At 38.3% G+C, this 13,100-nt stretch overlaps 1 protein-coding gene across 4 annotated transcripts in view; it reads left to right on the top strand.

Moving 5' to 3' along the window:
* The window catches only part of MCTP2 (multiple C2 and transmembrane domain containing 2), a 104,903-nt gene that overhangs the window by 76,404 nt on the left and 15,399 nt on the right, over positions 1–13,100 (top strand). Inside the window, exons 17-18 of one of the 4 annotated variants that reach the window (XM_075713584.1) lie at positions 7,346–7,468; positions 10,315–10,356. The exons of 1 other annotated variant lie outside the window; for it this stretch is intronic. In XM_075713584.1, the coding sequence (XP_075569699.1) occupies positions 7,346–7,468; positions 10,315–10,356 (165 nt within the window). The remainder of the gene's footprint in view (positions 1–7,345; positions 7,469–10,314; positions 10,357–13,100) is intronic. 2 more of the 4 variants (XM_075713582.1, XM_075713581.1) reach the window with 2 other exon arrangements.

The raw sequence follows: 13,100 nt of genomic DNA, 5'->3' as shown, positions 1-13,100 counted from the left end.
AGCAGCTACAAGAAAACTGTATAAAGGCACCCCATTAGACTTGTGGCGGGCTGTTAGGCTTTGGGGTTTAAAGGTGTGTGTTTTAAAGGACAAAGGCATCACCCCCAGACACGCACCTTTTTATGTTGGAAAATTGTCATCCGCACCAATTTGACAGGTAATCTTCAAATATCTGGAATACAATATATAAATCTTAACTTAGAAACTTAACAAGTGATAAGTTCAGTGGAATAAACTTGAACCAAGTGGCTCTTCCCTGACCCTTCATTAAAGAAGGATCTTTAAGGATCTTGTTTTTAATTTCCTAGGCTGGCTAATCTCATTAATGTGACCAAAATAATGGAAAACCCTCACTTTTTAGTCAGTTTGAATTTATTTTCTTATTGTTTCTCTCTTTCTGATTCCAGCCATTGTTATGAATAAAGAATAAATCCATTGAACATGTTAATGACAAAAGTTAATTCAGGATCAGAGTGCGGACATTTTGTAAGTGTTTGCAGTCTTAAGCGTAGCATCCCAACCTTCCGTGATGAAGTTACCAACAGCAGTGTCCCAAGAGGATGGTGGAGAACAGATTGTAATATTGTCAACTCCTGATTTTGCTGTGACTTTTGCAGAATAACATGCTTTTTCTTAAAGCGCCATTTCTTAGAGTCCTGTGATTGCACATGAATCACAGCTTTCATTTAAAACACAAATGAGTTTCTACTTCCTAGCAGCAGCAAAGAAAATGAGATCCCCCTGAAGAGTCTAAACCATACAGTGATAAAAAAGGCCCTAACACATATTGGCTTAAACAGAATGAGATTTTTCAGATGTTCTTCAACGCTTTTTTTGTTGGTTGTTTTATGTCTTATTTTGTTGGGAGTGGGGGAGTTGGGGTTTTTTCTTTTCTTTTTGAGTGTTCAAACTGGTGTTAAAATTGTGACCCTGATGAGTACAGTTCCTATCCTCCTGCCTCCTTCCTTTGAAGGCTTTATTTATCACTCCTGTTCCTTGTCGCATCCTCACACTATAAATTGCCAAGCACAAGTTGGGCCTCTCGGGTTTGCCCCTTCTTAACCTCATCCTGGGCCGCTTTCTCAGCAAGCTGCAGCTGGGACAAGCAGGGATGGGACACATGGGTATGGCAGCAGGACAAGGCTTTGAAGCTGTGCCATTTAGCCTACATGGACAACTGAGGTGGGCAAACGTAGCCACATTGGTTTTCTTACCCAAAGCATCTTCTGAAAAAAAAAAATCAGGTAGATCTACATGATAGCAAATTGTACAAACATATCCTTTAGTCCTACTTCTCAATTCTGTGCCGTCATGCATGTAATACAGACTGAGATATTTTGGGGCAAAAACCAATGGGTTTTTTTGGCTTTGAGGTGTTTAGGTGGATTTTTTTTTGTGTGTCTGTGGTTTTAGATTCTAATTGTGTTTGTGCTTGCAACAGAGAGCTTGTGTAGAAGACCTAAGCTTTTTGCCTGTGATACACACTTAAAAAATTAGTAACTTGTATGCTGATGTGGGGAGCAATGCAGAGATAATTTGTAATGTAGCATAAATATTTAAAGACCTCTATTCCTTCAGGTCATTTTTGATTTTGGCCATTGCCATTCAATACAGTGCACGTCTCATATTGCTGTTGAGACGCTCTGTGTTCTTTTGCCAGGGACACAAAAAGAAAATTGAATCTAAAGTAAATAGGTGTCTTCTGACAGTGCCGGTTTATTTAAGTATAATTTGTCTTCCTGCCATGTTCTTTGTTATTTCATTGCAATGGGGGAGTGACTGTGCTCATAACTGACCCCTCCTTGAGCTCCAGCTTGGTGGCTGTGAAGTGGCATAGGAGCGCTCTCAGCTGAGCATGGCATGGTGAGAGGCCATCATATGGATGAGGGGAGGAGAGTATTAGTAAGAGTGATTCTGGAATGCATCTTTGAAAGAGGATCTGGTCTTAAAAAAGAAATCTTTGGGAGAGGGACTTTAGTGGGAAATACATGTTCAGTGACTGCCTCAACCTTTATTTGCCATGGCCTGAGGTGGGGCTGTATTAGACTAATTTCCATAATTGTTATAGGCTTCTTTTAATATTCTCACTAGTCCGATGCACAAGCCAGCCCAAGAGCGCAAGCCTAGTTACTGCACTTGCATCAGGCTGAGCCCACACCGTGTACCCTGATTTCTGCTAGCGTGGGCTCAACACTGCTATGTTCATGCATCCATATTGCCCGTATCTGGAAGAGATACCTCTGTATATGCAGATATATATACCCATATGCACAAATGTCCTGCCCTATGTGAGTGTGTTCATTCTCTCCCCTACTCTTTTACTCTCTCTTTCTAAGGGCAGGAATATGTATCTGTCAGAAATAATTTGTTGTCGACAGACTTATTGCCTTCAAGGGATTTGAATGCCCTTTTGGGGAGCCAGTGTCTTATGTTATTGGCTAATCCTGTATTTTGTTTGGGGCAGAGGAACTGAAAGCTTAAAAAAAATGCGAGAGAGTCTGTCCCTGAATATTCAGCTGCAGAAATTTCTTCTCTTTTATGGAGTCCGTTTGTGCGTACATGGCAACTTAAGGCTACGTAACCCAGAGATAGGCTAAAAATATGTAATTCTTCTCCCCTGTAAATAAAGAGGAGCATGTCTTTGTGTCTCAAGTCAAAATCAGTGTTTGGTTTAGTTCAAAACATAACTTGGACATTCACATCCATATGAGCTCCAGTTTTTCTCCTGAGTTCATGAATTGCCTAGACTGTATTTATAAATTGCAAGGAAACTTGACAAAGCTGTTAGTAGTTTAGAGTTCAGTTAAATTGTGTGTGGTTTTGAAACTTGGGAGTTTCAAATAATATTTTTCACAGCTCCACTGATGAGGCATTTCATTAGCATTGGAGCCTACACTGGCTGAGAAAATAACCTTTTACTACAGGTTCTTTGCGTGCATTTAATCTCCTTTCACTTTTATTTTTTCCGTCTGATGGAATGTATCCCTGTCTTTCTCCCATCACTGTTGTTTTCCAAGAATTATTCTGTCACATGACACAGCATCTTTTACTTCTCCACAAAGACCTACCAGCTCAAAAAGAACCTGTATTTTAGAGTTTAAAAAATTATAATTACTGTGTAGAAAAATTACACAGAAAATCCTATCTAATGCTAGATTTCTAAACCTCTTAAAACTGTTCTATCCCATGACTGTGGGTTTGCTGGTGACAAATGTTTTATGGGCATACTTTAGTAGACACCCGTCTAAAATCTGTTCTTAATAGTCAGATCTTAAATTGGAACCAGAGGGGCAGAAAAACCAGATTTGAAACGTGTTTCTAAGGGTTTGTTTTTACTTTCAGTTGAGACTGCCTTCTCTCATCTTTTGTACTGCTGTCAAAAGGGCCACTCTCATGGTTGTTCAAACTCCATGCTTCTTGACAGGAACAGTTGGACCCCTCTTCAATGATTTTCAGATGAAACGGCTTCCAAACCTCCAGAGCTTTAACTTGTAGTTATTAGGCCCTTTGAAATAGCAACACATTAATCAGCTGAAATCAAGTGGTCCTTTCTCCAAGGCTGTGATAATGCTGTTCTCTTCTAGGTAGAACTCTAGTCTAAATATTAGTTTCAAGAGCTCTTTTTTCTTTTTTTTTTTTCCTCTAGATATGTCTATGCCATTTCTGTTTCTAGCTTGATCATTGTTTTATAATGCTGTGAATTGAATTGCTCATTTCTATAATAGGCTTTTATACTCTCAAATTGCATCAAAAGAAGTAATGCAGAAAGCTAGCTTCCACTTGTTTGGCGCTTATTTTAGGAATTGGCTACTGTCCTTTTACTTCTCTCATGCACAGTATGAAGCCCTGCAGAAAAGGTATCAATGATGTAATGGATTACATCTGGCAGAACTTGGTCTAACAATGATGTGAAAGGTTGAAAAAAGTATGGTTTGTTAAAACTGGATCATTTGAAACAGGGGCTTGGTTTCTGTCCCTGCCTTCTGTGATATTGAGCAAGTGATCTGAACGTGTTAATGACTTCCCTTACCAGTCTATGTATGAGGCAAAAGACAGACTAGGGATTACAAGAAATCAAAAAGATATCGTTCTGTGCAATAGTCATTATATACAGCAGCAGCTGAACCATTCTCGAGTTTTGGCAAAAGGCATTGCTAAGAAAATAATTTAGGGAGGATAATGCAGCAGCTTCTCCCAGGCATCAGGTGGGGAGAAAATAAAAACATGCATGATGGAGAACCTTGTAATTTGAGGAGCGGGTGTCTATATCACAGGGCTGCTGATGCTGTAGTCAGTGTCAGGGAGCTGCATGAGAGTTGATAAAATAGGACATGGGCCTGTTTGGGAACTGCTTTGAAAACTGATGCTGCAGAACTACTCAAAAGGCTGTTAGAATGCAGACGTATTTCTATTTGCTTTATAAACACCCTCTGAACTTTTATTATGTACTGTATGTTCACAGCAATCATTTCCCATACCTCCAAGGCTAAATAATTTCTGAATAGCTAAATCAATTTGTCTTGTGTCTGTGTTGTGTCACAGTAATGAAAGTTCCCTCTACTGCAGCGGTAGCAGTAAAACTACTCTTAAGGAGATGTGGGAGCTCTATCAAAGCATCGCTGTCTGAGTTATAACTCAGCAAATGATTAACCAGTCAGCATTAGAAAGGAAGCGACAGTATGCCTCAGCTATCAATTGAGACTACAGTGAGATTTTTGTAATTAAGTTTTATTTAAGGTCTGAAACTTAATAATACACAAAATGTACTGTTGGATCTAAAATCACCAAGGTCTTGATTTTGTATCTTGCCTAAATGACCTGTGATTGCAAGGTTGTATTATACTTGCAACTGAGCAGAATGATGTTCATACAGGATGGTGACAGATGCACTAAAATTGGTTCAAGTCCTGCAATTGAATGAATGAAGAGAGGTTCTTCAAGAGCTTCATTGACTCCTGTAGGACTTTGCCTAGCTGACTGCTGGTGGAGTCTTTTTGCTGTAAGAGAAGACTGAGTTTGCTAATACCCCAGGGAGGTGATGTAAATGCAACCTCCTCCAACTGGCTGAGGCAAATGTTTTGAATTAATACCTGGCAATATGAATTTGCATGGAGTTTACATAAGGATCAGATGTATATTTATATGTGTGTGTCTATTTTTATCTGTCTATATATATACCTGAGATAGATATCTGTATAGATATATACAATAACAGGTCCTTGTTCTTTAGAGTGACATTTGAGGTAGGACAGGAGCTGGTATCACCTTCAGTTTGTCTTACAAAGCAAGTAGAGGTTCATCCAAGGGAGTTGGAATAGCTTCAGAGGAACTTGTTTGGGTTAGAACTTTTCATTTATGGAAGACACTTTAGCTTGGAGTATCACAGGTTTTGAAGTTTTTATTAACTAAAGCCATGCAAGATTCCTGTAAGACAGATCAAGTACTGTGCCTTCTTGGCCAGGATTCTTGTGTTTCTCTTGCCTTGCTTACATATGAAATGTGGCTGTTGGAATAATTATTACTTCTAATTTTTTAGTATGTTGAAATGCAGGATCAAAAAGAAAAAAAAAATCAAAACAGATTCCATTTCTATGGTCCTATGCTGCAAATCAATAGTATGGGAATATATTGTTTGGATGTCAGCCCATTTTATAAATGAATATATCTCAAAGATTGTTTTACTGGCCTACAAATGCCAAGAACAGGATGGCAGTCTAATTCCTTGCATAGCAACAGCTAACATAAAATCAGGTTCACTCTAGAAAATGCAACTGCTGTTTGGGCAGGGTTATGGACACAGTCGTTGTTTCTTGGTTTACGTTTGGCCCCTGGTAGATATTAACTGGCCATTTGTCTGACGTTAGACAAGTCTTTTTGTTTAAAAGTTACAACAGCTGCTGTTTTGTAGGGGTATAAATTCTCATCCCGCTGAATGCAGTGGGAAGTGCTTCTTTGGTACAGTATGGTTAGACTTTCAGGTCCATAACATAAAATACATTGCCATAAATATCCCATTCTGCAAATGGCAGTGTTGCCTTTATATGTCCTGTCTGACGGGCCAAGGATGAAGGGAGGTAGAGATTTAGCTTTCTGATCACCCATAGACTTTTTCCTTCGTTGTAGTTTGAGATACATTAACTGGATCAGACTCTTTTTCGCCTGACTGTATTATTCTAAAAATGTGATTTTTGTTTCCGATCGTTCCAGGTTCCTTTGGGGGAAGAAAAATCAGATAAATGTGTTTGTGCCTTGTCTTTAAAGGAAATTGTTTAAAATAGCTTCAAGTTACTACCAGCATTAGGCAATTCTTCTGGAAACACTATGTATGAGTAGAAAAGGAAATGGGATCACAACATGCATTTTATGGCAGTTCTGGATTCAGTTTATTAACTTTGCATTGCCAACCACTCCAAGTTTGGAGTCCATTCAGGTATTGTTGGTACTTGTAAGATAGGATTGCAGTTTGGCTGGGTATCATTTTTTTTTTAAAGATCCTAAGTTCTTTTTAAATCCCCATCACGTTAGCTACATGTTTTGCTGATCCAATTTGCAGAACAGAACTTCAAAATTTGGCTTCTGGTTTTGCTATTAGTGGATTTTGTCAGATAGGACTCAAAGAGCACACACAAACTCATACTGTTTCTGGGCAGAGAGACTCCAAGCAACCAGTGAAATCAGAATATGCTGTGCTGAAAAATGGCTGTGCTGAAAAATGGCAAGGGTATGGGAATGGAGAGTATGCTTACTGGATCCCTTTCCAAAATAGTGCATGGCATGCAACCTAGAGCCTTGCTTTCTGGAATGTGATGGTCCTTTCTCTGTGCTGCTATGCCAAGAACATAGGTGGATTAATGGTGAAGATGCATTTGCTGATCATCCCCTGTGAAGTGATGAGGGAGCTGGATGGCTCCTATTGTGCAAGAGGAAAAAAACCTCTCCTCTAGCCTGTGAAAGACCCCCTGGCAATTAGGATTTGATGAAGTGGAGCAGGTTTACCTCTATAAGTGGGTCTGTTATGCACTAGCACTAAGGACAAAAGCTTTTCAGGCTTGAGGGGGTCCCAGGAAGGAGTGAATAAAGCCTTCAGACTAACCTTATGTTCATGGCCTTGTACTTCACCAGATACAGGGGAGGAGAAACTAACAAATGGCAGCCTAATGGATTCAAACAGAATAGAAAGAGCACATTTTGCGAGTGGATTTTCTTTGCCAAAATAAGAATATGAATGAGGTTAACAGAGATTCAAGGATGACTGTACATAGGGATAATGACTGAATGGCTTTTTTATATGCCTTTCTCTTTAAACACTTGTATGTATTCCCTTCTGCTGCTTTATTTCTTCCAGATATTTGTGGTCACCGTATGGAGCGTGGAACTGTACATGGTGCCCCTGGCTCTGCTGGTGCTCTTTGCATACAACTTCTCCCTCATCAGAACAGGGAAGGTCAACAACACCCAAGATGCCCAGGCAAGTAAAGAGGCAGTAACATTCCTGACAGCCCCCAGCTTGAATTTGCCCTTGAGCAAAATGTCATGCATTTAAGCTAGTTGTGTAGCTAAACAGCATTTTTATTTCGAAGTTACTGAAAAGAAACCTCAACCCTCTCAATTTTCATGAGTCAATTCAGGCAATAAACCATTAAGAGTAGTAGGAGAAAATTACAAGAGTGGGTAGGAGGGGTATTTCGCTTACTAAATAACTACAAACGTTTTTAACTAAGTTGAATTAAGAAAGACCTACAAAGCAACAAGTTCCTAAAACCCGTGCCCCTACTGCTCTTACACTTTGCATCACACTGATGATTCATGATTCACAGAGGAGGAAAATCAGTAGAAGCCGAAAGAGAAGTTAGTTGGTTTTAAACCTTGTCCTGTGATCTGAGACTTTAAGAAGCCCTTATTCCTCCTCCCCACCCCCCACTTTTAAATGACAAATGCTTTTTTTTTTTCCCCTAGATATTTTCCCTTCAGTTTTTTAACTTGATCTGGGAGAAAAAAAGATTTAAATACAAAAATAATTACAATATGTGTGGCAAAGGTCTACTGTTGGGGTATGAAATGCTGTTTGATGTTGACCACTGTTTTTACTTACATAACAATGGTAATTACAGTTACAAATGAGAGTAAATTCATGGATGTCCATAATATTCTGTTTTTAAATTTGTGATAAGTACAGTAATGAAATACAGGCTGAATTATAGCTTCATTCTAACTTTTGATAAAAAGATGATTGATGTTTGTACCCATGAAGAATACCTTTACCCAAATGAATCAAGTAGATTTTATACAAAGGAATAATATCCTAGAATTAAAAAGGTCAATAGCTGGTTTATTAGTTTTAGTGAGAAAAGTTGCTCCTAGTTCAGTTTTCATCCATTCCTAAGTGGAAAGATCGTTAGAAAATAGGGAAAATTGCATTATCCAGACCAGGACATAGACTTGATTTGAAAACAAATGGCAAAAGAAATGCTTTTCTCCAATTTCAGCCAAGTCCAGAATAACATAGAAAGATGTTGTGTGTCTTCAGTGACAACTTTATGTCATCAGGAAAATGAGAACTTCCCATGTGGGAGAATCACAGGCAAATGGGTGTTTTTGGTTTTAATACAAAAGACAATATAAAATAATAACAACTTACCCAGGAGAAAATACACAGAGAATACCTTCCAGCACCCATCACTCAGCCTGTGGTGAGTTTGTTCCATGTTCAAGTGAGGAGAGTCTCACATAAGTCAGCAGAATTGAGCAGTACGTCATTTAGGTGGATACTACAAAAAGGCTATATCTGAAAATACAGGTTAATTGTAGTAATACTGAAGAAAGGTCCATCAGAAAGTTAGCCCTTTTCCTGTTACACATCCTGTGAGCAATGCGATGCCGTGAAATTCAGGGGTGCATTTTGCTTAAGCAAAGTTACACATCTATCCAAGTGCTTTGCAGGATTGGGATCATATGGAACAAGTAGTCAAAGTGCCTTTAATATTACCTGATTACTTTTTTATGTGTGTCTATGATTCTAACCATCTGTAGGTCAAAAATAGACAATCAGGTGCTACCCCTAGTCACATCTGTCCTGCAGATGAGAAAAGGTTTTCTTCAAAATACCGATGCTTTTTACAGTCATTTATTTTTCGCTTCTTCAGACCTTGGCTGCATGTGCATTACCTTTGGGTTTTGTGTGCCAGCATGCACATTTCACGTATATAGAGGAACGAGAGCAACAGTCTTTGCAAAAGTGGACCTCAAATTCTCTATGATTTCTGTGCTATAAAATGGGAATAACAGTATTAACATTGTATGCATGATCCAGTTGTCAGGAGGCTAAATTTGTGAATATTGGTAAAATGGTTTACGATTTAAAGATGGGGAGCTTCTATAGAAATGTAAACTATTATCAGTGTTAATTCAGCTTCTCAGGGTATTCCAGAGTGCCAAAGAGTAAATCTGGGTATCTGAGCTCTCAGTATCTTCTGCATACTAGGTGCAACTGCTTTTCGGGGCGGGGGAACCAAACCAAAAAAACCAAACTCCCTAAAACTTCCAAATCCAAAACATCTTTTATTGTGATTCTTCACACTCTTTGTGTGTTTGCTGTATTTAAACTTGTAGTACACAGATTCAAATGTACCTATCAAATAAGCAAGAAAAACTCCGAGGACCCTGGTAAAGGCTTAGCTTATTAAATACCTGAATTGAAAGCCAAGTGCTCCTAATTTCAAGGCTTAGCCAGGTCTTTTGTTTTCTCCCCTACCTGTCAGCATAGAAGTTAAACAGAAGAAATAATGCTGCATAGAAATCTGACTGTGATTCGTGAGATTTGATTATGTTCATACTAATGTATTTTCTAAAGTCTAATGTTTCAGTAATGGCCCTAAAGGGAAGGAGCAGTCATTGTAGCAGTGAGGATGGAACAAGTTGAGTATAGAGTCCACAGCCTTGACATAGCGGCTGGTTCATTTGTCAAACTAAGAACAAAGCTGTTTACAGACAATCAAAGTTGGCAATGAATTTGAAAGCCTGTTGCCTTCAAACTACTGGACAGAGCCACTAATGCTTTATTTAGACTTAAAATTTGTATAGGGTATTGCATGCTTTGTTTAGGATATCACAAAAAAAAAAAAAAAAAAAAGTCGTCCTTGAATACAAAATGTTATTTCTGAAAGGTGAAAGTGGTGGGTTTTTTTGATGAGTTGCAATAGAAGTGGGAGAAAACTGTGTAATGAAATGTTGTGGGAGTATCATAAGCTTTTTGAACATTGCCTGTCACTGAAAAATAAGTGTAATGTTTTGTAATATGGACATCTGCTTTTTCAGGAGCTTATGGGCTTGGATGAAGATGAGGATGAAGATGATAAGGTAAGCATACCTCACGATTGTATCAGCCAGAATCAGAAAGAACATGGGAAAGCACAAACCCACCATCCTATCTCCATGAGATCTTTTTTTATTATCTGTATTAACTGGGAAAACAATTGTTACCAGTTTGCTGTTTGGCAAATTTGAAAGTATGAAAAGATTGGTTTGTATAACATCCAACAGTGGTGTTACCTATGCGGGACCTCTGAACATTAATGGAATCTGAGCAGTCCCCAGTTTGTACTTGAAATCATAACAGGCACATGTTCATGTATGTACACTTATAGGTATGTGTATGGGTGGACCAGGTGCAAAGAAATGCACGAGTATGTAAAATCCATAAAAATCACTTCCATTTTGAGTGGAATTTTGTACTAATGGCTTTCCCCAAATGATCTGGCATTTCCATTTCTGTAGGCCAGAATTGGTGTGATTTGTGGGGAACTGGTTAGAATTTTCTCAACATTTCTTTCAGAGCCTGGGAAAAAATGGTTTTAGTTCATCAGCTGAAATGTAGAAAGAATTGGAATTGTCAAGGCCTGTTTCTTATTTTATTGGAGCGTACTTACTCATTCTTCTCACTATGAAAAATTCATTGGATTTTTTTTCAAGTTTATCAAACCACAGTGACAAAGGATAAAAGGATTAGAGGGCATGACATATGAAGAAAGATTAAGAGAACTTAATGTATACAGCTAGAAAAAACATAAGTAAGTGAAGGAGGATCTGATAATCTATAAATACTTTAAAGCTAAAAGGTGAAAAATTATTTAACGAGCAACAGCATGCAAAGGAACATTAGCTGTTAGGAAGAAAATGTTCACAAGATGACATGAAAATGTCAAATTGCATACTAAGTTAATAAGACTCTTATTGAATATTCTATGTTTTAAGAATGTTACAATGAAATTGTTGATCATTGAGAAGTAAATCAATACCACAGTTAGAAAGTGCACCTTAACTCTTCTCAGTCACAGACACTAGAATTGAAGCTCAGCAGACTAACTGATGGGAATAGTTAAATTTAAATTTAACCTGCTCTTCTGTGGTGGTTATATTTTATTGAGCAACTAGAAATCTGTCAAAGTTATAAAGTGAACTTTAGACAATCTAGTTGAATTACAGGTTTCTTGCAAAGCACAATAAATGTTTAAATGTTCTCATTTATAATTCACTCCTTACGTCGTAAAGTTGGTCAACTAAATGGACCAATATCTGGAATTCATCAGAAGTCGCTAAATGAAAGTTGCGTCTTTTTCAAAGGAATACTGTGTATCTCTAAAAGTCAATAATTTCTATTTTGTGGGTACCCAAAACTAGACAACTCTAAATGTTGGCCCTGCCAAGTTCACAGGTTCAATCCCTGCTTACTGCGGGGGGGTTGGGCTCGATAATCTCTCAAGGTCCCTTCCAACCCAAAAGCATTCTATGATTCTATGATTCTACATCTTATTTGTGGGATGCCTAAAGGTGTAAATTATTTGCTGGAGCCAATCCCATTTACTTTTTTCTTTTTAAATATTCTTCTTTTTTAATATTCCTTTTTTTCGTTTGTAAGTGCTGAGATGGAAAAAAAAAAAGTAAAAATGTATTCAATGGGTATTTAATCCTCTGTTTCCTGTGCTGTTCAACAGTTTCATTGCTGCAAAGCCAAAATTTACCAGGTTACATTTACCCTAGATTTAACTCCAGTGACTTTGGTTCTCTCTATAAATACAACTGGGCCACTTAAATATGGATCTAATCACTTTGCATTTTTGCTTCCCCCCGCTAAACAACTTCACTGTAATTCTCTTTCTTGGTTTCTTTTAACTTAAGTATGCAGGTTTGGGAAAACTACTGGGAGTCAGTGTTGAGCTGCTGGTGATTTGGCCTTACCATTCTGTAATCAGCATTGCCTCTGTCTCCATTTCATGCATGCAAACAGTGACTCTTTGAAATGGAGAACTTGTAGCACTGGCTAAAGCTGCTCACGGTAGACACCTCCAGCAGGCTTTCTCATCAAGACAACGCTTCATATCCCAATATTACAGCAATAATCATTCATAACTTGTATTAATTGATATACTAGCGTTATGGGTCTATGGAATTCTGACACAGAATTACCAGGAGAGAGAATCACCAGTCACTACATGTGTCCCATGTCAAGTGCTATGCAGCATTGCCTTAATGTCTTCATTCCGTCCTGGGTATATCCCCTTTGCATCAGTGATGGACCATGCTTGCATGCCGATGACACACATCTTTAAGTACATTAGGTTATTCTAAGTGACTTTTCCAAGTCTGAGGGTGGCCAATGCTCCCTTGGGAGTGTAAGAAAAATGTAATTTTATGACATTATCTTGTGGCAATGTCAACATTTAAACAGACAACTATACTTTAAAAAGAAGTCTGTGTATTTTTTTTTCCTCCGTAGTACAAGAGCTCCTAAAGTTGAAATCTGCTAGTTGGGTTGTGGTATACAAGGTCACTGTTTCTGTTTCCTATCATCGTGCTGTATGAAAACACTGGCACACATAGCCTTCCTGGGTTCTGCTGCATGTTAGACATAACAGACCATGCTTCTGGGAATTGTAACACACCCTCTAAGAGATGAACTGTTTACAAATTATAAATACACAGACACTTAGTTCAAAAACGCAAGAGCAGATTAACTCCCTCCACCTAAACTATTTGTCTTAAATGACAGGGCTTAATTACCAGCTCGCCCTTTCTTTCCCCTTCTCCCCTCCCCAAATACCAGC

This window comes from Pelecanus crispus, chromosome 7 (genome assembly GCF_030463565.1).
Source record: "Pelecanus crispus isolate bPelCri1 chromosome 7, bPelCri1.pri, whole genome shotgun sequence".
Taxonomy (NCBI): domain Eukaryota; kingdom Metazoa; phylum Chordata; class Aves; order Pelecaniformes; family Pelecanidae; genus Pelecanus; species Pelecanus crispus.
Note: the sequence above shows the minus strand (reverse complement) of the source record. Positions and strands in the feature narration are given on the sequence as shown.